Below are 24753 nucleotides of genomic sequence, written 5' to 3' on the forward strand. Positions count from 1 at the left end.
CTTGCAACAGGAAACAAACTCCACAAGTCAAACTCTTGAATTGGCAGTAAAAGTTAAATTCCATACGAATTTCCTTCCGTAATTTGTAGCACCGAATATTTCAGACCCAACGAACACGACTTCTAGCGACATGGAAAACGATGAGGATTCAGAGGAAGAAATTATTCAACCCCTGTCCAAAAACGATGCAACGTGTTCTTTTATATAATTAAATTAATTTAATATAGATTCTCAAATAAGTATAAGATTTAATTAAAAACTCCAAGTGTACAGACAAAATTACAACAAGTATTTAAGTATACTACTTGTATATAAGTACTTGTGTCATACGTTCATACATACATACATCTATGTACATTTATTCAGCTGGAGTAAAAGGGTTTGGAAAAAAAAAGTCTTAGTCATACAAACTCTCTTATCTCTTGTATCTTTGTGCACTACATAAAAAAATAATTTGGTATGACGAAATGTTAATAATAATGGAATGGCAAGTAGTAGTAAGGAAGGGCTAAGTTCGGGTGAAACCGAATATTTTTTACTCTTGCAACTTGCAAACCTAATCATATAGGGTAAAGTCAGCCAGATGTTCGAAGATCCTAATTATAGCTATATAGTGGCTAGGCCATGTTTTCGCTCAAATGTATCTATTTTGGGCACAAAGATACACTGTTATGAATAAAACACGCTCTGTTATTTTTATTGAGATAACTCACATATTGGCCGATATATGCGGTACAAAGTCACCCCGAAAATCGAAAATCTTTATACATTATAAAGTATATGGGGGCTAGGCGCAGTATTGTTCCGATTCAACCCATTTGGACATACAGACATACCATAAAAAGAGAAGGATTGTCCCTTAATTTTAATTATACACATACATATGTGACACATTGTCCGGCATTTTCGATCAAAAGTCAAGTGTAGGTACAGGGGTCTAAATATTCGGTACCTAGGGACTTGAATAGTTTTTATTGGGTTCAAATTATTGGGTATTTTGTCATAAGGTGGCACACACGAAAGACATTATACGTGCACAGTTTTGTCCCGTTATATTAATTGCTTCTTGATTTGTGTACTGGAAACTGATCGAATCAAATGGAATTTAAATTGTGCTATATGGTTGTTGTCCGATTTCGTTCGTTTTCACAATGTGACACAAAAATGTAAAAATAATACCACTAAATTCTGTACTAAATTTTGTGGAAATCGGTTAGTCAGGTCCCGAGATGTGGTATTTCACAAAAGAGTGGGTAGTGCCACGCCCATTTCCCAATTTTCACACCAGCTCCCATAAAGCTCCCTTATTCCATCGCGGTGGTAGAATTTAATGTGTCTGGCGTATTTAGTTATTGATTTATCGCGCTTTTAGTAGTTTTTTATCAGTGCCGTTATTTGGGGAGTGAGCGGGGTTATCCTCCGATTTAATACATTTTCACACTGGCGGTAGAAATTTTTCAAATATTTGTTTTTTTTTAGTTGTTCTAGCTTAAGTGTTTTCGGAGATATGTACTTAAAACTGGTCTCAAAAAACTTTGCCCACAAGTGCCCCTTGCTACTGCAATCGTTTGTACCAAATGACAGCATTATATCTTAATTAAGTGATTTGTGGGCGTGGCATCCGATTACACCCATCCACGAACTCATACTTTTTTTTTTTACTAAAATTAGTTCCAGTTTTTAACAACGACACAATTGAGCAAATATCTAAAACAAGAACCTGAATGTTGCTCTCAAGCCCTTCTAGTCAATAACAATGAAATTTCTTTCCATATTCATAAAGGACCAGATATCCAGATATTTTGCCTTTTCAATCCTTTTAGATTTTAGGTTGAAATAAATTTGCTTCTAACACACTTAATTTAATAATTAATTGTTCAATTAATTGTCCTTAATATGAAAACCAAAAATATTTTTAATAGTTTAAATTGTTTTATTTGGTATCTTCTTTTAATATAAATAGTATAATACTTTAGCCATTAACTAACGAGAGAATTAAATACTATATACATTTCTTCGTTTTTTACTGCTAAGCACACCTTAAGGTCGAATAACAACATTAACTGATGAAAACGATGAAAGAAAACTGCATTTAAAATATATATTTTAGTTTATAATATTAATTTAACTTTAGTAAATGATATCTTGTAATGAATGTATAATTTTCTAGCAATTAACAAAATTTAACTAATGTTTTCATGTCAGCATCTTTTTGTCCATCGCCAAAAGAACTTCGGCAAAAGTAATGTTATGTTATGCGGTTAATGTGTTGTATATAGTACTCGCACTCGATGTAGAATTGCCAACGGCCTCAACTTCGGGTAACTGTGCCATCGTGTTAGTTTGGGATTCATTCAATGTTGGCCGATAGCTCGAATCAATCGTGTTCGTCTTGCAAATTTGTGCGTAGACCTTGGCGGCGATCTTAGGCGTACGCGTGCGATTCGGATGATTGAAGTCCACGTGGTAGAGACCGAATTGTGCTCTAAAATATGTAAGAAAAAATCGGTAAAAACTTGGTAAAAAACGTAGATCAAGTTAGTATAAAATACTTACGTATAGCCACCTTTCCACTCGAAACTATCCATCAAGCTCCAATAATTGTATCCCTGTACATTTGCACCATCTTCAATGGCATCCAAAATGGCTGTAATCATTAATAAAGATCCATTATATAATATATAATAATTAAAAATTGGATAATTTTTTTCAGATACTATCAATAAATATTTCTCTGTATGCATATAGATATTTCAGACATACCGGATAGATAGGCGTTGAGAAAATCAATGCGTTTGTAATCCTCAAGGTCGCTTTCGTAGCTTACGCCATTTTCAGTCACAATTATAGGCGGATTGTCATATTCTCGCACGATCCACATTAGTAAACTGTACATGCCACTGGGAACGACCTAAAATTTGTTCATTAAAAATGTTTTCATTACAAAAAAAATTTATATATTTTTTTAAACTGTGGATTGTGGAGGTGGATTGATTACAAATATATTATTTTAGCTCGCTTCAGACTCATTTAACGACTTATTATACATACTTAAATAAGTTTTAGTTATCCAACAGTTTCTGCTGCTGATGCGGAACTTCATTCGAATTTTCTCACACATCTCTAATGTAAATTATGGTCGATGCGGATATTACCATATTGGATTATACATAAGAAATATTACTCAAAAAAACTTCTAATTATCATCCTATAACATTAGAAGATCTTATAATGAATCAAATTCCTCAACTTTCCGACTGTTTTTTCCATTCCATGTAATATTTTTCTTTAATGAGATTTCACTTCACTCAAAATGGTTAGCGGAACTTGAGCATAAATTTATGGAAATCCCATATAATTATAAATTAATAGAAATCAAAAAATTTACATTTTTTTCGAAATAGTATATAAATTATTTTTCAAATTTCTTTGCACTATCTTATTGATACATATGTATATGGTTTGATGATGATTATGATGGATAACAAACTATATTCAACTCTCTTTCTACGCACTTTCAATTTCAAAGATCAAAAAATTAATTGATGAATATTTAAGTTTCAATTACCTTAAACACTGAGGATTGCGTATCGGGCCAGTTGGGATCTTGATCCTCGACGACGCCCATATCGTGACTGAATGACGGCACGGGAAAATTAGCAGTATTGCTTTGATCGTTGAACGTCACTCGGCTAGTTGTGTACGTATTAAGGCCAAAGAAATCCGCAGTTCCGCGTATACGAATTATTTCTTCCTCTGTGTATTCCGGTAAACGTGAACGAGTGAAACCTTGTTGTTTGCTAAAATTACCTATGCGATCGATCATGATTTGCGGATAGTTGCCACTTTTCGAGAATATCGGATGTGCAAACCAGCCCAAATAGAATTGCATAGCACGCTCAGATGCTTCGCGATCATCGTCCGAATCCGTTTTGGGTTGCATATACGATGTGTGCATAGTAAAACCGATTTTGCCCTTCTGTACTTCCTGATAGTGGTCACGATACATATGCACCACTTCGGCATGTGCCTTTAGTAAATAGTGTCCGCACAAATAGTTCGGAATTCCAGGATAATTATAGGAGGGCGCCATATAATCAACACCATAACCATATTCACATATAAGCGTCGGTTCATTGATCGTTATCCAGATCTTTACACGATCGCCATACATCTCGAACAATAGACGCGCATAATCTTTAAATACTGGTATAATTTCGGGATTGGTCCAGCCACCCAATTCTTGTAAACGTTGTGGTAGATCCCAGTGATAGATTGTGACCATTGGTGTAATATTATAGTGCAGAAGCTCGTTAATCAGATCATTGTAGTGGCGAATACCTTCACTGTTGACATTATTCATATAGCCGCCCGGCAAGATGCGGGGCCATGAGATCGCAAATCGGTACACGTGTACGTTTAGGTCACGCAGCATTTGTACATCGCGACGCCACTGTGCGGAGGGAAATAGAAAAGTTTAATTAAATAGCGTACTCGAGGTAAAAAACCTTTTTCACTTTGGAATGCAATAAAATTTATAAAAAATATTCATATAAAGAGTCTGAATTGTAGTAGTGTAGAAATATAACAAGAAGACCTTGTCTCAACAAGTGGCTAGTGTTTTCTCAATAGTTCATTAATTTGCTACATTTCCAGGTGCCTTCATTGTTTGAACTAAAGTTGTGTCTTTTATTCTTTTTGAATTCATTTCTAAGGCATAATTGCTTATGTGCAAAAAGTTTGAAGCGCTCCCTTCAGTTATAGAATCATATAGAATTCATTGAACTTTCGAATGCCGTCGATAAAATCTCAAGATTTGTTTTTATCAGTCCACAATTGATAATAATATTAGCAACCCGTTGTAAGGGAACTTTTTATTTGCATTTCCGACACCTACATCTACTTAAGTCATGTCAATTCGTGACGCCTATCCACATATTAAGTCAATTAATTCAATTAATCCGCATTAATCGATCTTGTCAACATGTGCATATAAAATTATTCTTTGCAGTAAAATTGTGCTTACAAATTGCCACCTGTTTGAACCATTGGAATATAATTTTAAGTCTTTCATTTCATTAATGCACATTAGTTACCGCTTTCGAGTTAATTTATGCATTTGGTGAATGTAAATCTCTACTTGTATTTTATACTAGGGTGAACTAACTTGTTCTCTAGCAAATTCCAACAGTTCCAAATTTTCGTAAGTCGGCGTCTAATAATGCAAAAAAATGTAAATCAAATTATAAGTCAGTTACGAAATTAATTGAATTAATTTGACTAGAAATTATACATTACATAAAATTTTCCTTGAATTTCGGTATTGTAAAATCTTTATAAACTCTTCTGATTTATATTCTAATATTTGCAAAGTTTTCGTTTTTCTTTGAGTTAGTATGTTCGTTCACTTTCCTTACTTTAAGTGATTATTGCTCTGTGCTAATTGAGGTTTAGTTAGATTCAGAAACCGACCACCCAATTTTACACACAAACGCTCAGATTTATAGCACTTTAATTTGAATGTGTAAGTAGTCTTATAGAAATTGGAAAATACAGATAAAAATGAGCATTGGATGTCATCACACTCCAGACTGCTTCGTTAATTGGTCAATAATCTTTATCGTAATTTCTATGCAATCACTTCTAATCACGTCACCTACTTGTTAATCAGAGAAAAAGTACGATAAAATATTCCTAGAATTTTGGGAAAAAATAATGTTTATAAAAATAGAGCAAATCTCCCCATTGTTTTATATAAAATTAGTTGCACTTGAGGAAAACCAATAACAATTTATATATTCAGGTAATTTGGTATAAGTATGCCTAAATGTATTTGTATATTTTACCTGATGATAACTGTCACATGCAATATCCCCATTTGACTGATCAGCAATTTTTTCCGGGTAATTGTGTGTTAGATGATCCCAAATTGATTCTCCTTTGCCAGATTCATTCCAAGCACCCTCAATTTGATATGGTGACGAACCGATGCCCCAAATGAAGCCGTGAGGAAATTGTCGTTTTTTTGGTTCCACTGATGGGCCTCTGGAAATGAAAAAGTTAGTATTAAAGTACATTCAAAATAATCAAGAAACAAATAAGGAAGAGCTAAGATCAATTATCAAATATCAAAACTGGTGGCATATTTTCTGTGGATGGAAAAAATTTGTATTAATAAACGGTGTGTATAACGAGTATAACGAGGGTAAGACGAAATATCTCCTGTCCACGTCAGTGTTGACAGTCATAAATTTGAAGTCGTAGACAATTTCGTCAATCTTGGAACCAACATTAACATCAACAACAATATCCAACGCAGAATAACTCTTGCCAACAGGTGATACATCGGACTAAGTATGCAATTGAGAAGTAAAGTCCTCTCTCGACGAACAAAAACCAAACTCTGTAAGGCACTCATTATACCCGTCCTGCTATATGGTGCAGAGGCATGGACGATGACAACATCTGATGAGTTGACGCTGGGAGATTTCGAGAGAAAGATTCTGCGAAAGATTTATGGCCCTGGATCGTTGGCCACGGCGAATATCGCATTCGATGGAACGATGAGCTGTACGAGTTATGCGACTATATTGACATAGTTCAGCAAATTAAAAGACAGCGGCTACGCTGCCTAGGTCATGTTGTCCGAATGGACGAAAACACTCCAGTTTTAAATGTATTCGACGCAGTAACCGCAGGGGGCAGCAGAGGAAGAGGAAGACAGGTGCTTCATTACATATTGTACAGAGAAATAATGAGATATAATTTCGAAATTTAAGTTGGCTAATGAGATGCCGGACCTTCAATTTTGTGATATAGCAACATTTTTAATTAACAATTATTAATTTGCGAATGAAAAAGAGCAAAACATTCATAGATACAAGGGCTATGATTGCATTGCACTGCAACAAAAATTAAAAATAATAATCACTATGAGAAAACTCTTCGACACCAACAGAAAAACTGCTTTTATTTGAATTACAATGCACAATAAAAATTTCTCAGAACAGTGATTAACTATAATCAGAAAATTACATTAATGAGTCAATTAGAACAATTCGACCAGATTTTATCTTTTTTCCTAATACCACATACTATTAACATGTCACATCCTAAAAAATAAAAAACCAATCATATAGAGTAAAGTCAGCCGAATGTTCGAAAATCCTGATATTATCTACATATACATATGGGGGGTAAGTCAAGTTTTCGCTTAAATTAATATATTTTAAGCACAAAGATACACTGTTATGAGTAAAACACCTTCCCACATTTTCATTGAGATAGCTCACATATTGGCCATTATAAGCGGTACAAAGTCACCCGGAAGTTCGATTTTCTTTATAATAGGTATATGGGGACTAAGGGAAGTATTGGCCCGATTCAACCCATTTTGAACTTACGAACACACCATTGTGAGAGAAGTATTATCCCATAATTTCAATTATATATCTTATACATTGACCGATATTTTCGATCAAAAGTTAACCACAGGTAAAATTCCAAAGTTAATTTTCGAAATGCTGCTCACCTTAATTAATGCAAAATGTATGTTTATAGTGCAAGTAATTTTTTTTAAAAACAATTAACTTAGTTTCGTAAAAGCGACAGTGTCTTTTGTACAGTCATTTTATAAAAAGGATCCCTGTTCAGTCAAGGATACTTACGTTGACAAGCAGACACTTAGCGCGATCATGCACAAAAATGTTATCAAATGCAGATACAATTTCTCCATATTGCTATCAAGTACACTGTGACAATTCACTTAATTTTCTTAATTGATTTTAACGTCTCATAAAATATTTTATTTATTATCCTCCGCTAAATGTTAAAAAAACACCAACTTTTTCGCTGTAAAATTTGGCAGGAAAATCTCTTTTTCGTGTAATATGTTTTAAGGCAAGTTCGACACTTTCACACCGTGTATACGAATTTAGCCTAGTCGATTTGCGAATTAGTAATTTTGACGACCAGAATGTAGGCGGCCAAATGACAATAACGTGTAAGGACCACTCATTTTAAACTAACTGCCAGCAGCGACAATAACGATCGCAGCAGAGTTGACGGCGGCAGCAGAGTCAATTGAACAAACAACGCCAACAATCGCGGTAGCCGCCACCGCATTCCGCGCCCATCTCATTGACTATTTGTTTGGACAGCCATCTGCTATTGAAAATAGTTTGTTTGGTTACTGTTATGGTTACTCATGGCCCCTCGCTATGGATTATTTCTTTGGTTATTCATTAGTTACCACTGTCTGTCGTATCGGTTACCTTTTTCCTTGTAAATAAAATAATTGATAATAATTTTTTTTTAAGTTTACATATTTATGCATAACAGCTATGCATATTTTTTCTTTCTATTTTTATAAATTTTCAGTAATTATTTGGGATTAGTTTCTAAATATGTATTACCAATTATATATACATACATTACAAACTGAATTTTCCTTCTTACAATCATTTTTAAAAATTTTCAGTAATTGCTTTAAATTTGTCTTCTTCTTTACTGGCGTAGACAGCGCTTACACGGTTAAAGCCGAGTTAACAACAGCGCGTCAGTCGTTTCTTCTTTTCGCAAAGTGGCGCCCATTTGCTTCGCTGCCTTATCCATTCTGGAGAAAGCAGAACTAACGTCGCGGTGTGTTAATAATAAGTAAATTATGTACATAAGTGGAGTGGTTATGGAGTTTTGGTCACACTACTTTTGCTGGGATGTGTGTATATGCTATAGTAGTCCGATACCGAGAGTTCCGACAAAGCGGCAGCTTATTGGCAAGAAAAATACGTTTGTAAAACTTCAGATCTAAAAATTCTAGTCCACATTTCGCGTATATATAGACAGACAGAAGGCATGGCTAATCTGTCATATACGTATATATGTATTTATGTTCAATTTATTGGACCTAATTTTTTGTGGCAGCTTTAGTATAGCCTGGTCAGGGTAAAAATTTATTACAACTTTCAAATGATTCATGATTAGCGCTTGTTTTCGAGAACGCTTAAGTTACATGTTTAAGTGGGGTATCTCAAATAAACAATGATCTTATGTTGGGAACTTAAAGCAACTTCAATTAAACTTCCATAACTCGATCTTCTATAACTCGAAATTCTCCACAACTGGAACTCTTGAATAGGCAATAGCGTTTAGAAGTCAAATTTCATACAAATTTCCTTTTGTAAATCTTTTAAATTGGTACGTTATTTTCTAGGTCGCATATTTTGGAAAACGATGAGAATTCTGAAGAAGAAATTATTCATCCTCCATCCAAAAACGATGCAAGGTATTCTTTTATATAATTAATCAAATAAGTATAAGATTTAATTAAAAACTCCAAGTGTTGTCAAAATATTACATCGTACGTACATCAATTAGGTACATAAGTACGTGAGTATACTACTCGTATATAAGTACTTCTATCATACATACATATTACATGTAGATACATATATTAGGCTGGAAAAAAAGGGTTGGGAAAAAAAGTCAATTTTAGTCTTACAAACTTTCTTACTTTTGTATCTTTGCGCACTACTTAAAAGAAAATCATTTGTTATGACGAAATGTTAACAATAATGGAATTAAAATTTACCCAATGTTAGCGAAATAAAAAAATTAGTTCCAGTTTTCAACAACGACAAAATTGAGCAAATATCAAAAGCAAATACAACACCAAGATCCTGAATGTTGCTCACAAGCCCTTCTAGTCAATAACAATGAAATTTCTTTCCATATTCATAAAGGACCAGATATCCAGATATTTTGTCTTTTCAATCCTTTTAGATTTTAGGTTGAAATAAATTTGCTTCTAACACACTTAATTTAATAATTAATTGTTCAATTAATTGTCCTTAATATGAAAACCAAAAATATTTTTAATAGTATAAAATTTTTATTAGGTATCTTCTTTTAATATAAATAATATAATACTTTAGCCATTAACTAACGAGAGAATTAAATACTATATACATTTCTTCGTATTTACAAAGCACACCTTAAGGCAACATTAACTGAGATGAAAGCTTAGATTCGTAGTAAGTAATTTGCAATTAACAAAAGTAATGTTATGCTATGCCAACTTCGACCGGTTAATGTGTTGTATATAGTACTCGCACTCGATGTAGAAGCGCCAACGGCCTCAACTTCGGCTAACTGTGCCATCGCATTAATTTGGTATTCATCCAATGTTGGCCGATAGCTCCAGTCAATCGTGTTCGTCTTGCATATCTGCGCGTAGACCTTGGCGGCGATCTTAGGCGTACGCGTGCGATTCGGATGATTGAAGTCGACGTGGTAGAGCCCGAATTTTTCTCTAAAATTTGTAAGAAAAAATCGGTAAAAACTTGGTAAAAAAAAACTTATCGGCATTTTTTAACTAAATTTTTTATTTAAAGTTCAATATAATTTTCGAAAGCATTCGTAAAATCATGAGATCAAGTTAGTATAAAATACTTACGTATAGCCAACTTTCCACTCGTAACTATCCATCAAACTCCAATAAGTGTATCCCTGTACATTTGCACCATCTTCAATTGCATCCAAAATGGCTGTAACCATTAATAAAGATAGTAATTAAAAATTAGATAATTAATTAATAAAGATAGTAATTATCAATAAATATTTCTCTATATGCATATACATATATATTTCAGACTTACCGGAGAGATAGGCGTTGAGATAATCAACGCGTTTGTAATCCTCAAGGCCACCTTTGTCGCTTACGCCATTTTCAGTCACAATTATAGGCGGATTGTCATATTCTCGCATGATCCACATGAGTAAATTGTACATGCCTTTGGGAACGACCTAAAATTTGTTAATTAAAAATGTTTTCATTACAAAAAAATTGTATACATATATTTTTACAAAATTGAAAATAGTAGATTGATCACAAAAATATTTAAGTCCGTTCAGACTCATTAAGTGGCTTTTTATACTTGAACTCCACAACTTTCAAACTGTTTTTTTCTAACATTTTTCTTTAATGAGTTTCCACTCAAAATGGTTTAGCGGAACTTATCAATAAAGACTAATTTTAGATATACTAAAATAGATAAATAACATCTGCATAAAAGAGGTATCTCTATCTGTATATTTCTTAATTGAGCATAAATTCATGGAAATCCCATATAATTATAAATTAATAGAAATCAAAAAATTTACATTTTTTCCGAAATAGTGAATAAATTATTTTTTAAATTTGTTTGCACTATCTTATTGATACATATGTATACGGTTATGAAAAAATGTGTAACAAATTAAATTATTTAAATTTTTCAAAAACAGGTATAATATTTGTCTATCTCCAATCCACGAAATATCGCAAGAAGGTCTACTTTTAAGATATTGAATAGTTGCCTCTAAAATATGCTAATTGATTTATTATACTTAAAATTTGATTACGATGAATAACAAGCTCTCTTTCTACGCACTCCAATTTCAGAATTCTAAAAATTAATTGAGAAATATTTAAATTTCACTTACCTTTAACCACGACGAACCCGAACTGTCCCAGGTGGGATCTTGATCCTCGACGACGCCCATATCGTGACTGAATGATGGGGTGGGAAAATTAACAGTATTGTTATGATCGTTCTTCGTCACTCGTTTAGTGGTGTATGAATTAAGGCCAAAGAAATCTGCAGTTCCGCGTATGCGATTTATTTCTTCCTGTGTGAATTCCGGCAAACGTGAACGCGTGAAACCTTGTTCTTTGCTCAAATTGCGTATACGATCAATCATGATTTGCGGATAGTTGCCACTTTTTGAGAATATCGGATGTGCAAACCAGCCTATATAGAATTGCAAAGCACGCTCAGATGCTTCGCGATCATCGTCCGAATCCGTTTTCGGTTGCATATACGATGTGTCCATAGTCATGCCGATTTTACCCTTCTGTAGTTCCTGATATTGGTCACGATACATATGCACCACTTCAGCATGTGTCTTTAGTAAATTGTGTCCGCACAAATAGTTCGGAATTCCAGGATAATTAATGGAGGGCGCCATATAATCAACACCATAACCATATTCACATATATGCCAAGGTTCATTGATCGTTGTCCAGATCTTTACACGATCGCCATACATCTCGAACAATAGACGCGCATAATCTTTAAATACTGGTATAATTTCGGGATTGGTCCAGCCACCCAATTCTTGTAAACGTTGTGGTAGATCCCAGTGATAGATTGTGACCATTGGTGTAATATTATAGTGCAGAAGCTCGTTAATCAGATCACTGTAGTAGCGAATACCTTCACTGCTGACATTATTCATATAGCCGCCCGGCATTATGCGGGGCCATGAGATCGAAAATCGGTACACGTGTACATTTAGGTCACGCACCATTTGGACATCGCGACGCCACTGTGCGGAGGAAAATAGAAAAAAGATATATAAAAAATATTAAGATAAAGAGTTTGAATTGTAGTGACAGAGGAAAACATTCATTTTGCTCTGCAATGAAAAGATAACAAAGAAGACCTTGTTTCAACAAGTGGCTAGTGTTTTATCAATAGCTCATTAATTTGCAACATTTTCAGGTGTCTTCATTGTTTGCAGTAAAGTTGTTTTATTATTTTCTGAATTAATTTCGAAGGCATAGTTGTTTGTAGGCACACAGTTTGAAATGGTCCCTTCGGTTCTAAAGTCTTATAGAAATCATTGATATTTCGGGGAGGGACTTGTTATTTTCAATTCCGACACCTACGACTACTTAAGTCATGTCAATTCGTGACGCCTATCCACATATTAAGTCAATTAATTCAATTAATCCGCATTAATCGATCTTGTCAACATGTGCATATAAAATTATTCTTTGCAGTAAAATTGTGCTTACAAATTGCCACCTGTTAGAACCATTGGAATATAATTTTAAGTCTTTCATTTCATTAATGCACATTAGTTACCGCTTTCGAGTTAATTTATGCATTTGGTGAATGTAAATCTCTACTTGTATTTTATACTAGGGTGAACTAACTTGTTCTCTAGCAAATTCCAACCGTTCCAAATTTTCGTAAGTCGGCGTCTAAAAATGCCACAAAATGTAAATCAAAAAAGTCAATTACGAAATTAATTGAATTAATTGGCCCAGAAGTTATGCATTTTTCGTTTTTCTGTGATTTAGTATGCTCGCTTACTTTCTTTACTTTACGTGATTGATGTTCTGTGCTAATTTATATTTAGTTAGATTCAGAAACCGACCACCCTATTTTACACACAAACGCTCAGGTTTATAGCACTTTGATTTGAATATGTAAGTAGTCTTATAGAAATTGGAAAATACGTGTAAAAATAAGCATTGGATGTCATCACACTCCAGACTGCTTCGTTAATTGGTCAATAATTTTTATCGTAATTTCTATGCAATCACTTCTAATCACTTCACCTACTTGTTAATCAGAGAAAAAGTACGATAAAATATTCCTAGAATTTTGGGGAGAAATAATATTTATAAAAACAGAGCAAAGTTCCCCCTTTTCTATTTCAAAATAATTGTACTGTGAGGAATGTATGTATATGTACATATATTCAGGTTATATGGTATAAGTATGCCTAATTGTATTCGTATTTTTTACCTGATGATAACTGTCAGATGAAACATCCCCATTTGACTGATCAGTAATTTTTTCCGGGTAAGTGTGTGTTAGATGATCCCAAATTGATTCTCCTTTGCCAGATGCATTCCAACCACCCTCAATTTGATATGCTGACGTACCGATGCCCCAAATGAAGTCGTGAGGAAATTGTCGTCCTTTTGGTCCCACTGGTGGGCGTCTGTAAATGAAAAAGTTTAAATTAAAATTGTAATAAAAAAAAACCTAAATAAGAAACAAGTAAGGCTGGATTACAATAATATTTGGTGTTCTTGTTAACTTATATTATAGCTCTTATAGTCAATATTTTAGTATTCATTAATCTAACTAACAGAAACCGGTAAATTTATCTTAGCTATGGCAAAAAACGATAACCACAATTTTTACAATCGAAAACATGTTCACTTAATCTGGTTTTAGATCAGTTTTCCCAGTGTTTGATAAGCAGTCATCTGTCAGTAAAGTTCTGATTAACTTAACCAAGACTCAAGCACTATGGTACATTAGGAAAATATACTTTTGAATTCGATAAATGTGTCTTACAGATTGGCCGATATTTTCGTTAAAAATTCAAGCATAAGCACTGAAGTTCCGATTTCGATCATTTTTGAGGAGAGATGGTGTAATTTGAAGACACTATTTGTAAATATAAAGTTTTACTCCGATATCGTCACGAGTGCTTGATTTATGTATATATTGTACAGTGAAATAATCAGATAAAATTTCGAATTGTGTTATTTAATGAGATGACGCACCTTCAAGTTTGAGATATAGCAACCTTTTTAATTAACAATTATTAATTTGCGAATGAAGAAATGGCAAAATATTCATATACACAGTAGCTATAATTAAAACAGTATAATACAACAACAATAAAATATAATAATAACTATGAGAAAACTATTTGACGGCAACAGAGAAACTGCTTTTATTTGAACCATAAAGCACAAACAAAAATTTCTCAGAACAGTGATTGTACATATTATATAATCAGAAAATTACGTTAATGAGTCAATTGGAACATATACATAACTCCAAATCTTATTGCTGACAAGTTAATTTAATATAGCATTATATATTACTTGTATATATTATATAATAATATGAATAATAATGTGTATTTATTATTGTTTCCTTTTTTTAACAGAATTTCAAGCACCGTGCCTTCTCTCTATAGACTAGTTGAAAATATGTGCATATCTAAGTATTTTAAAAAATTATTGAATTTAAAAAAATCCTCTGCTCCGAAGTCGCCGCAACAGGTGTTACCATTAACCCACTAAAGTGAACACGAATTTGCGAATATTTTGACCTTTTCGGAAACACAGAAATCCACCTGTGCTGGTGCGATTGTCCGCTTGAGAAGTGAGTAATTTCAGTTTATTTCTGTTCTTTTTGTTTATTTTTTTTAATTTTCCAGTTAGCGCCGAAAATGTAACGTGCGCACAGAGTAATAACCTGAATGCTTGACATTGCCGTGCACATTTTAATTGCCGACGCACACACATGCAAATGTGCGCATGTTTATGTGAGTATATCACCGGCGGCAAAGACGTAAAAATCGCTTTTATTCGATTTCGTCGGTCATTTGCGTATTTATTTGGATAAGTCAGCGCAATAGATTTACAGAGTCAAGCGGGTTTCGGCCGAAATTACCTTGATTTCTTTGTTTACATTTTTTAAGCTAGTGCAACAAGTTCTAACACTCATACATATAGAGGCATGGCACAGGTGCTACGTGTATGTAGGTGCGCGGGTTTAACTGATTTTATTTGACAGGTTGGAGCGCCAAGTGTCGGAATTAGCCAGTTTAATTGTTATTAAACAATTAGCTTAACTATATTATTGACCACATACATACAATCAGACAATATAATATGTTATGTACATATGTACATATGATATACAAGAGCTTGATTGAACCACTGATAATCAGGGTTTTTGCCTTAATAAAGCTTTTTGTTTGGTTTTTTTTATCAATTGTGGTCTTGCAATTGAATATAATTATTAATAAAAGCTCATAATAAACAAAATTTAAAATTAACTTAATTCCTCTAAATCTACAAAGTATACTTATTTTAATTGTGTGAATATCACAATGTTAATATACACACATGATATATACATACATACATATGTACATTACGGAAAGAAAAATTTTAATCTCTATTCAGCAGTGAATGTGGACATAACCAACGCTTAAGTTATTGACAAATATATTTACTCATTAACTTAAATTGAACCAAAGCAATTCATTATTTCAAACCATTCACTGTCATAGATATGGCGATCTAAATTCAAATAAAGCCGACGGCCTTGAAATCCATTAAGTAATCACTCTTATTAGTGAGAATAAGCAGTGGAGCTGTAAACCACACCGCCACTGACAAAAAGTACACGGAATTAGTCGTGTGTCTCGCTGTGTGGCATGTCAGGCCTTGACAATGCTAGGAAAATCAAGCGCGCGTGCCATGAAAGCACTTAAAGCAACAGCTGTTCGCTCTTGCAGAGAAAGATTGTCGCATAAATCGTAGATATAAAATGCGAAAGAAAATTTCAATTGCAAATGTACCTACATATATACGTAACTTAATATATGTATGTACGTACGTGCATATTTAGCGCAAAAACAATCTAGTTCATAAATCGTTTCTAAAATCCAAAATAAAAGTGATTGGTCGCAGAAATAACATTTGTTTTTTGTTGAAAGTTATCTCCACTGAAAATCTTTAAATGATTGATGAAATTATGAATCGAAGTACCTCAAAAAAACTCGTTACGCTTTGCAAGTACGCAACAAATGCACTTTTAGTTATCAAATTTGCAAGTCTGTAGACATCTTGATTAGTTAAATACATATTGACACTCGGTTATTTATTGTTGTTTTTTAACATACTTTAAAATCCAATTGCTGCATGAACCAAATGATGGGCAATAAAAACGGTAATGTTTATTTAAAGATATTCTCAATGTTATACGAGACTCAGAGTGATAAGATCTATACGCCTTTAAGCAACTTTAGTATAATAAAATAAAATTAGTGCAATCTTATCAAACATCCATTTGAGCACTGCACACACCTACACACATATCCGTATAATTTTTGTTGTTTTATTATTTTATTATTACATTGTACAATGTGCAGACAAGTGATTTACTTTATAATAAATTCACTTTGGAGTTGCTTCACGGGAAATCTCAATATCATAAGCACGGAAAATGCATTCTGCTAAGAACAATGGATTGTTTCGGTTTGACTTCGTAATTAAGTAAACACGAAACTGTACACGAACAATGTCTTGCTGAGAAAAGTGTGCTAAAGTTAATTCATCTCATTCGTTAGGATTTGAAACTACTTCAAACTTTATTAATCATTTGAAAATCAATTCGCTGCTCAATTAAACATACACAAAAGTAATATTAGTCTTATATTATATCTTAAAAATAGCGTTAAAATGAACTTGAATATTGAAAAATACTAAGTCATCAATAATTTTTGACTTAAGGGATCGTCTCAGTGTGAAATTTTCGAAATATCTTTTTTTTGTTGCATTATACATAGTATACACTGTAATAAACATTCTCTCAAATTTTGAAATCAAAATTCAAATTATTACGGTCGCTAGAGCGTTTCTTGTAGAAAGGGCACAAAGTGAGGAACGCAACGACTCCAATCTCTAAACGCGTTTTTCTCAGAATGGGGTTTTTAAAACAGTTTCCACTCTTAAAGGAAGAGTTTTGAAGATATCTAGTTCCAATTCGGAGAAAACATACTTAAGGTCATTCATTATCGCGCTACGGAAGCCTTCTTTTTTGTTTTTTGAAATCTTGCTATTTTTTTTCTACGAAAAACTGTCGAAAAAAAGCGCCAAATTCGATAATTTTTGTTCAAACCGCCGCCATTTTGTTAAATTTAAAAAAAAATAAAGGCTTCCATAGCGCGATACCCACTTTCCTACAGATTAATAATCTTTCTGAAATTTTTGTTTTAGATCAAAATTGCAGCCGCAATCGTGGACATCGTACGGGACCTTTTTTTACGTGTCATTTCAACAATTTATTAACTATTATACACCCAATAAATAAACATAAAAAAATTATTTTGCATTTGTCATGAATTTATTTATTTATAAAACAAAAAACCGGACCGATTAGTTAATTTTCACATTTTAAAAAAATCGCGAAAATTTGTGATTTTTCGGAGGGTCACACTCAGACGATCCTTTAAATATTTCTCAATACATTCACAAATTTCGGTGTGTATTAATTATACATTTATTAATTATAATATTATATATCCAAAGTTGTATGCTTTTCCAAAATAATCACATATTTTTGATTTTATTTGAAACAAAAATCCAGTAAAATTTACGAAAATTGCTTCAGTTGTGTTATATATTTCGATTTTTATCGCTCATGTTGTGTACTCCATTTGCATTTTTTTAAATTTTTTTTACAACGAAATGCAAATAATTATCATTTCTAATTACAGGCAATTCACTTGACATAATATTTGCATATTCTACAGCTGGTATAATTCAATCAAAGTCCATTTTCGAAATGCTGCTCACCTTAATTAGTGCAAAATGTATGTTTGTAGCGTAAATTTTTTTTATTTATTAACTAATTTTTATAAAAGCAACCGTGCCTTTCGTACAGTCATTTTATAAAAAGGATCCCTTTTCAGTCAAGGATACTTACGTTGGCAAGCAGACACTCAGCGCGAAGCAGCACAAAAATGTTATCAAATGCAGTTTCAATTTCTCCATGTTGCTATCAGGTACACTGTGACAATTCACTTAATTCTCTTAATTCTTATTACGCTATATTTAGCTTTTCTCACGAACCGTTATTTACTTTTTATACAATATGGAATTATAGTAGCTATTTTTTGGCTTGACAAACGTCTTAATGTCTCATAAAATATTTTATCTTATTGTTCTTCGCTAAATGCTACTTGTAGATAATTATTTGCACGAAATTAAAACACCATATTTTGTTTGCTTAAAAAAACACGAACTTTTCGCTGCAAAATTTGGCCGCAAAGTCTCTTTTTCGTACAATATGCTTTATGGCAAGTTCGACACTTTCAAACCGTACATACGAATTTAACCTAGTCGATATGCGAATTAATAATTTTGACGTTTCTTCAAGCCAGACTGTAGGCGGCCAAATGACAATAACGTGTTAGGACCACTCATTTTAAACTAACTGCCAGCAGCGCAAATAACGATCGCAGCAGAGTTGACGGCGGCAGCAGAGTCAATTGAACACACAACGCCAGCAACAATCACAGTAGCCGCCACCGACGCTGCCGCTGCCGCTGTCACCGCTTCGCAACGATGAAAAAAAAACCTGTCGAACGGCGATCGTATTAAATGCTCGTAAGCAACTGCGCTTGCTACTGAGCACATTCAGAAACGTCAAATACGTAACGCAACAGCAAATCTTAGAAAGGCGTTCAGAACTGCTTGTATTGAAAGCTTGTGCAAAAACACAGTTAAGTATGTCTGTCTGTAGGTTAGGGCTACCAATATTAGCGGTCAGTGCCGATCGCCCCATTCGGGATATGTAATCAATAATCGCAGAGATTGGATTATATTTAGGGGGAATACGTTAAGTAAAACTTCGCCTTGCTTCAGCAACAATTATGTCCAAAACTTTCAAAATATAAAAGTATGTTGATCAAATAAGGATAAACTCGAAATACATAAGAAAAGTTTCCGTACCAATACATGCCAAAGTATGTAAGTATATCTTACTAACTACAGGGTTTGTCTGGAAAGTAAAAGGACTGATTTTCTTCTGCAGCGATTGTACTTCGGAGCGTGCGCGCACTGACTGGATTCGGTAGAGGGCGTTCCTAGCTAACGAACGAGCGGCTGGTCAGTTGTCTCCGTCCGCTTGGAGAGTCAGGACAAACATTTTCACGCGACGTGTTTCTGTGAAAGATGCAAGCCGAAAATGCATTATTCGTTAGAGCAGAGGTACGCGATTAAATTCTGTGTGAAACGTGGTAAATCTGCGACAGAGACGTTTGAATAACGTAATGACAGGTAACGAGTCACGGATCTTTGAGAATGATACCGATGCAAAGTCGCAATCTTCAATCCAAAATGAAAGCGATGCTCAACGCCAAGTTTTACGTGGAAGTCCTCAAGAGACTCAAACGAATGGTAAATCGAGTCCGACAAGACATCGCCGCCGGTTGGAAGTTGCACCACGACGACGCCCCGGCTCACACCGCCTTTCTTGTGAAAAGCTACCTAATCAAGGCCGGCAACCCAACGCTTTCGCAGCCGCCCTACAGTACAAATGTGGCCCCCGGACTTTTTTTGCTTCCTTGCCTGAAAAGGCCAATGAAAGGGAATCCGGAGAATGCCTTCCGTGACCCTGTATAAGAATGTCATACAAAAAATTTCAAAATAATAGAGCATAAAAGACATCTCTAGTCGATTACTATAATGTAGTTAAATTAAAATAATTATTTAATTGAGTTTCGCCCACTTTCCCACTAATAATTTTAATTTTAAATAATGACCCTGCTCTAATTAGCAAGCCTTATAAAGCTATATCATCCAATTCAACATCGGTAGTGGAAAGTTAAACTTAACGCTCACATAACTACCGTTAACGTCCATTTTCTTATACAACATATTGTATATATACATACATATGTATGTACATATGTATTTGCCCACTCTCGGAACAACTTCGGCTATTGCTAATGAAAAGTGTGACAGGTGCTGCCGTTAACCCGGCTGGTAAACGTCTCAACTAGGTCCCTGTCCCTGTCCCTGTTACTGCCAGTTACCTAACGAATTACTCAACGGATGCATAATAACAATTTACTTTCCTTTTACTAAACTTTAATGCATATGAATATGTATGTGTGTACTTAGAATAGATCCCATAGATCATTCAGAATTTACACGGTCACCTTTTTATTATTCCATTAACAATAACATATTAAATTGTTATGTGTTTTTTATTATGTACATATTCGGTGCAACTTTTGCTACCGTAAACAAGTCTTATTGCAAATTGAGCCAATGACTTGTAGACTGGAAAATGAGGGGCTAAATTCGGTGAACGGGGCTGAATAGCAAGGGGGGAAGAACGGCTCACGTGTTGCGACGGCTATTTCGGCGCAGTCAGTGAGCAAAACACGCCCTCTTATACACACACACATATGTACATGCATCTGCTTTTGCTTTGATTGCGCATAAGTTAAGAATGGATAACGTCATAAGTCATTAGGGGGTTTTGACACCTTTCTCGACTGGTTTTCGGCAAATAAATTAGCATCCAAATGATTTGTCCCAATGCACAAAAATAATGCGAGGGAAGAGAGGTAGAGGCTCCCAAAAAATTATATATCAATTATAGTATATTCACATGAACGTATGTATGTATGTATGTACGCCGAGAATGAGTATTCTTTGGAAGATTTGTTTGTATTTATGTTCGTTGTTTTGAGAAAAGCTATTTTAGTTTTTAAATAGAAGAAGCTTCAATTGGCTGGATTTATATAATTTGCGGAAATAATTCAAACACGTCTGTCGCACTAATTGCTGCAATTGGTTTGAGTGTTAATTTTACAAGTAAACCGATGTGAATAAACACGGATTTAATTTGAAAATATTTCGATGTCCGCCTTGACGGTCAAAGCAAAGGCGTAGTTAGGTTAGATTAGCAGCTAACAGTTAAAATGTATTAGTAATGCGAGCATTTGCAGAAAGGCCCAGTTAAGTTTTTCAGTTGCAAAAATATGTACACATACATATACATACTTATATATGTATATGTTCATACATTTGTGCTTGTGCTGTGCTATAGAGTTGTCAATGTTATTAATAAGGGTTTGCGGTAAACCTGCAAACATCGGGAGTCCCCCGTGACGCAAGTTAAACAGTTCTTGAATACAAAATAAAACCCTTTGGAAAATTCAGTTCATCCCCTCAGTATATGTTTAACTGCTGTTCAGGTATTTTTGTACTTTTTTTATAACCACAAATAGATACAACTTCGAATAGCAGCTCCTTCCCGCGTGATTAAATGCTTAATCACATTGATTTCTTCTGTTTTCTGTATTGCGTTCTTTCCACAACCGATCGCGAAATCCCAGAAACTATTTGCCCTTAATCCACCATCCATTTGGAAGCCATAAAAGCACGTTTCTTTGTAAATTGTTTTTTGCAGAGCCATTTTATTTAATTTATACATACATACATACATACATAAAAGTGAATGTGTATCTGTATGTCCTTTATAGAATCGTAAACTATATATGTATTTGATCATGTGATGATCTTTAGCAAAGCAGTTAGTTGTGCATGAACCGAAAAAGGTTTATTAGTAATTTGTGAAATTCATATTCATACTGCTTCATATTGAACAGACAAAGGCTGTGCTTTTCCTGTAAATTGTGTCAAAAATAATATTCGGTGAATTAATCCACAAAAATTTATGGAAAAACAAATAAAATTATTCTAATTGGCACGAGCGAAAGATTGCTGCAATGAATTATTAAATTATTGATCTGGTTTTTTGCAAATGCGACAAAGTTAGGTATAATTGCTTTATCACCAAAAAAAATTTGTTCACCCAACTTACACTTTTCCAGTGCAATTTTGTATTTCGAGATGAACAAAATGAATAAAATTACTAAAAATTAATTGTTTTCTCAATGTTTGATTATCAACCATATGTCAGCTAAGTTCTGGTTCCCTTAACACATACTCCTTCTTTCGGCAAAGAACTTGTTTTTTTTTTTAAACAGAACTTAACTGACAGATGGCGCTAACCAAACATTGAGAAAACTGCCCATAATGTACTTTAATAATCCGTGGTTGATTTTAAAAAACCTCCAGAAGGACTGCCGAAAAGAGCTACCTATTTGGCTGTAAGAAAAATTTTTTGTCAAGAAGGAAGTGTTGCGTTGTATCCGCCTCAGTTTCTTCCATACAGCTTCTGCAGATGACGTTTGGTAGGATTCCCAACCTTACTGCGTGGACGCAACTAGGGAAAGGCTAGCCTTACTAAGGGCAAACAGATGACTAAATCTCTTGCGATCGATCTTGGGCCGAAAGGCTTTTACGACAGCGCATGTACCGATGGTTGCCTATCGATGGCCAAGCTTCCGCGAAGCCCAGCTATCTAATAGTAGAACACAAGAAGATACGGGACCACCGACCCGCTCCTATTCTACCATTAGCGGTTAGGATGTCTTTTCTTGATAGCTCATCAGCTTCACAATTTCCTGCGATTCCACTGAGTGTTCTGTTAGGAACCCAGATTCTCTGAGTCTGATAGCAACTTTCGCAACCAAGTGTGGTCTTTTCTAGGGCTTTCGACCACATAAAGACTCCATAGAACATAATGGACTTGGCTATAGTATCGTAGAGCCAGAGGACCACTTTCGGTGAGACACCCTATTTGCAATGGCTCCTCTACAGCAGTACAAGGCAATCGATGCCTTTTTTGCTCTCTCTTCGATATTCGGCTTCCATGAAAGCTTCCTATCCAGGATAAGCAACAGATATTTCTCTGTATCCGCCGCTTGCAGACAGATGTCTCCCATTTGCGGCAGCGGGGCCACCGGGATCTTGTATATTCTAGTAAATAAGACCATTTCGGATTTATTTGGATTGACAATTTACGACTGCCCAATTTGATACGAAGCTGAGATACCCCTGCGTTAACTTGTAAACGGTACTCAGGAACTTGCCTCTCGCTCAGGAAGGTTCAACTGTCAACCAGACGCGAGCCCTAGGGTGAAAAATAAAATAATTTACATTTGGAAAACAAAGAAAGCAAATCAAATACTGTTTGCGTAGTTTTATGGGAAGCATACATTGGTTAATTAAAAGGCGAGGTCAAAGGCCTTAAGCTATCAAGAATTTAAGAAGAAAGAATTTAATGTACATACATACATACCTGCATGCATACACACATATTCGAACTATTTTAAAGACGTCAAGCTTTTATAATAAGTGATAATTTGATTTTTATAAAAGGATATTTTTCCCATTTTGGACACAATGAAGAGTCTCTTTGCTATTCAACATCCGTGATGAATCTTCTCAAATGTCCTCATCTTTAGTAATTTTCAGGAAATTAAGCAGCTCGGAAAACCACTTTCTAAATAATTCGTTAGTAACTGCAGCCTTTAATAATAAATTCAGTTTCTTTCAATGACAACGCAGCGAATAGCGTAAACCACTTCTACCTCGACCTTCTATTTTTAAACCTAGTAAGATAAGATGGAGCCATGTGTAGAAGCTTACGCAAGTGATGAAAATGAATCATCTCTCCCAGATGTTGTGCGCTGGGTTTGGGACCTGTCAAGTAAAAAACACCCCCAATGAAAGGATCCAAACAGTCTCGGATGAGAGACCTCCTTTTGATCCTGTCCCCCTGCAAACGTGTTAAGGATTATGATTTAAGGGCATGCAACTGCAATATCCGGTCCCTTAACATGTTAACTGCCGATGATCACGAAAAAAATCTACTCCCAGGTGCCAACAAAAAATACATATTGCGTTTTGGCCTAGGCGTGTATCACCGGTAATACATTGACACCTGCATGTAGTTTTTTGTCGTGATCAGCGGTGATACACTGGCAGCCAACGTGTTAAATGGGAAGCTGGTTCATGCCCTCGTAAAAGTAAAGGCTGACATCACCGCCGTCCAACGACTGACATTTACTATAGTGGCCATATAAAGAAGCGCAAATTCGGTGTGAAATTCATGGTGGGAGAGAGACTCGTCATCAAGTACTGACATTCACCCCGGTGGTTGAACATCTAGCCACAATATAAAAAGGAAAACACTAAATTTGCGGATCAAGCGTGCTATGCGTGAGCTTGACTCGATTTCAGAGAAAGTTCTTCTTGATTTTTCTCACTCTAGGGATTCCTTCATTAACACCCTTAATTCTGTTTTTTAGTTTAAGTTAACTTATGTATAATTGTAATTCAATTATTTTAGAATTCTAATTTAAATCTTAATTTTCTAATAGTCTGTAAGAATTAATGTTCATAGACTTAAATAACTAAATAAATACTGCTGATTTACGGAAGAGGAGACAAGGACGATGTGACTAAAGATGCCTTCTATGAGCGTTTGAGAGCTGCTCACGCCACGATGTCAAAAT

The 24753-nt window shown here is 34.5% G+C and overlaps 2 protein-coding genes and 1 long non-coding RNA gene across 3 annotated transcripts in view; 1 reads left to right on the plus strand and 2 right to left on the minus strand.

Annotated features, from left to right (window-relative positions):
* The window catches only part of LOC126761981 (uncharacterized), a 37877-nt gene extending 19699 nt beyond the window's left edge, over positions 1-18178 (plus strand). The window contains exons 2-3 of the long non-coding RNA XR_007667401.1: positions 15016-15123; positions 18088-18178. This is a non-coding gene — a long non-coding RNA (uncharacterized LOC126761981). The remainder of the gene's footprint in view (positions 1-15015; positions 15124-18087) is intronic.
* On the minus strand, positions 2254-8007 carry LOC126761979 (myrosinase 1-like). Its single transcript, XM_050478439.1, has 6 exons — positions 7668-8007; positions 5847-6045; positions 3569-4453; positions 2764-2911; positions 2557-2647; positions 2254-2485 (listed from the first exon to the last, which is right to left on the minus strand). Exons 1-6 carry the CDS (start codon positions 7733-7735, stop codon positions 2254-2256), a joined length of 1623 nt encoding a protein of 540 aa, XP_050334396.1. The 5' UTR covers positions 7736-8007.
* Positions 9870-18778, minus strand: LOC126761976 (myrosinase 1-like). Its single transcript, XM_050478426.1, has 6 exons — positions 18297-18778; positions 13578-13776; positions 11482-12366; positions 10656-10803; positions 10454-10544; positions 9870-10309 (listed from the first exon to the last, which is right to left on the minus strand). The coding sequence occupies exons 1-6, from the start codon at positions 18362-18364 to the stop codon at positions 10021-10023; spliced, it is 1680 nt and encodes a 559-aa protein (XP_050334383.1). The 5' UTR covers positions 18365-18778; the 3' UTR covers positions 9870-10020.
* Between the last annotated feature and the right edge of the window lie 5975 nt (positions 18779-24753).

This window comes from Bactrocera neohumeralis, chromosome 6, assembly GCF_024586455.1.
Source record: "Bactrocera neohumeralis isolate Rockhampton chromosome 6, APGP_CSIRO_Bneo_wtdbg2-racon-allhic-juicebox.fasta_v2, whole genome shotgun sequence".
NCBI lineage: Eukaryota > Metazoa > Arthropoda > Insecta > Diptera > Tephritidae > Bactrocera > Bactrocera neohumeralis.

Bases quoted from the DNA above. Each gene is read 5' to 3' on its own strand.
- LOC126761979 (XM_050478439.1), bottom strand. From the start codon at position 7,735: ATGGAGAAATTGTATCTGCATTTGATAACATTTTTGTGCATGATCGCG. The intron at 4,454-5,846 runs GTAAAATATACA...CCCTCCGCACAG, and splicing joins CATGTGACAGTTATCATCAG to TGGCGTCGCGATGTACAAAT. The intron at 2,912-3,568 runs GTAATTGAAACT...AACAAATTTTAG, and splicing joins CGCAATCCTCAGTGTTTAAG to GTCGTTCCCAGTGGCATGTA.
- LOC126761976 (XM_050478426.1), bottom strand. From the start codon at position 18,364: ATGGAGAAATTGAAACTGCATTTGATAACATTTTTGTGCTGCTTCGCG. The intron at 12,367-13,577 runs GTAAAAAATACG...TCCTCCGCACAG, and splicing joins CATCTGACAGTTATCATCAG to TGGCGTCGCGATGTCCAAAT. The intron at 10,545-10,655 runs GTAAGTCTGAAA...TAATGGTTACAG, and splicing joins TCTCAACGCCTATCTCTCCG to CCATTTTGGATGCAATTGAA.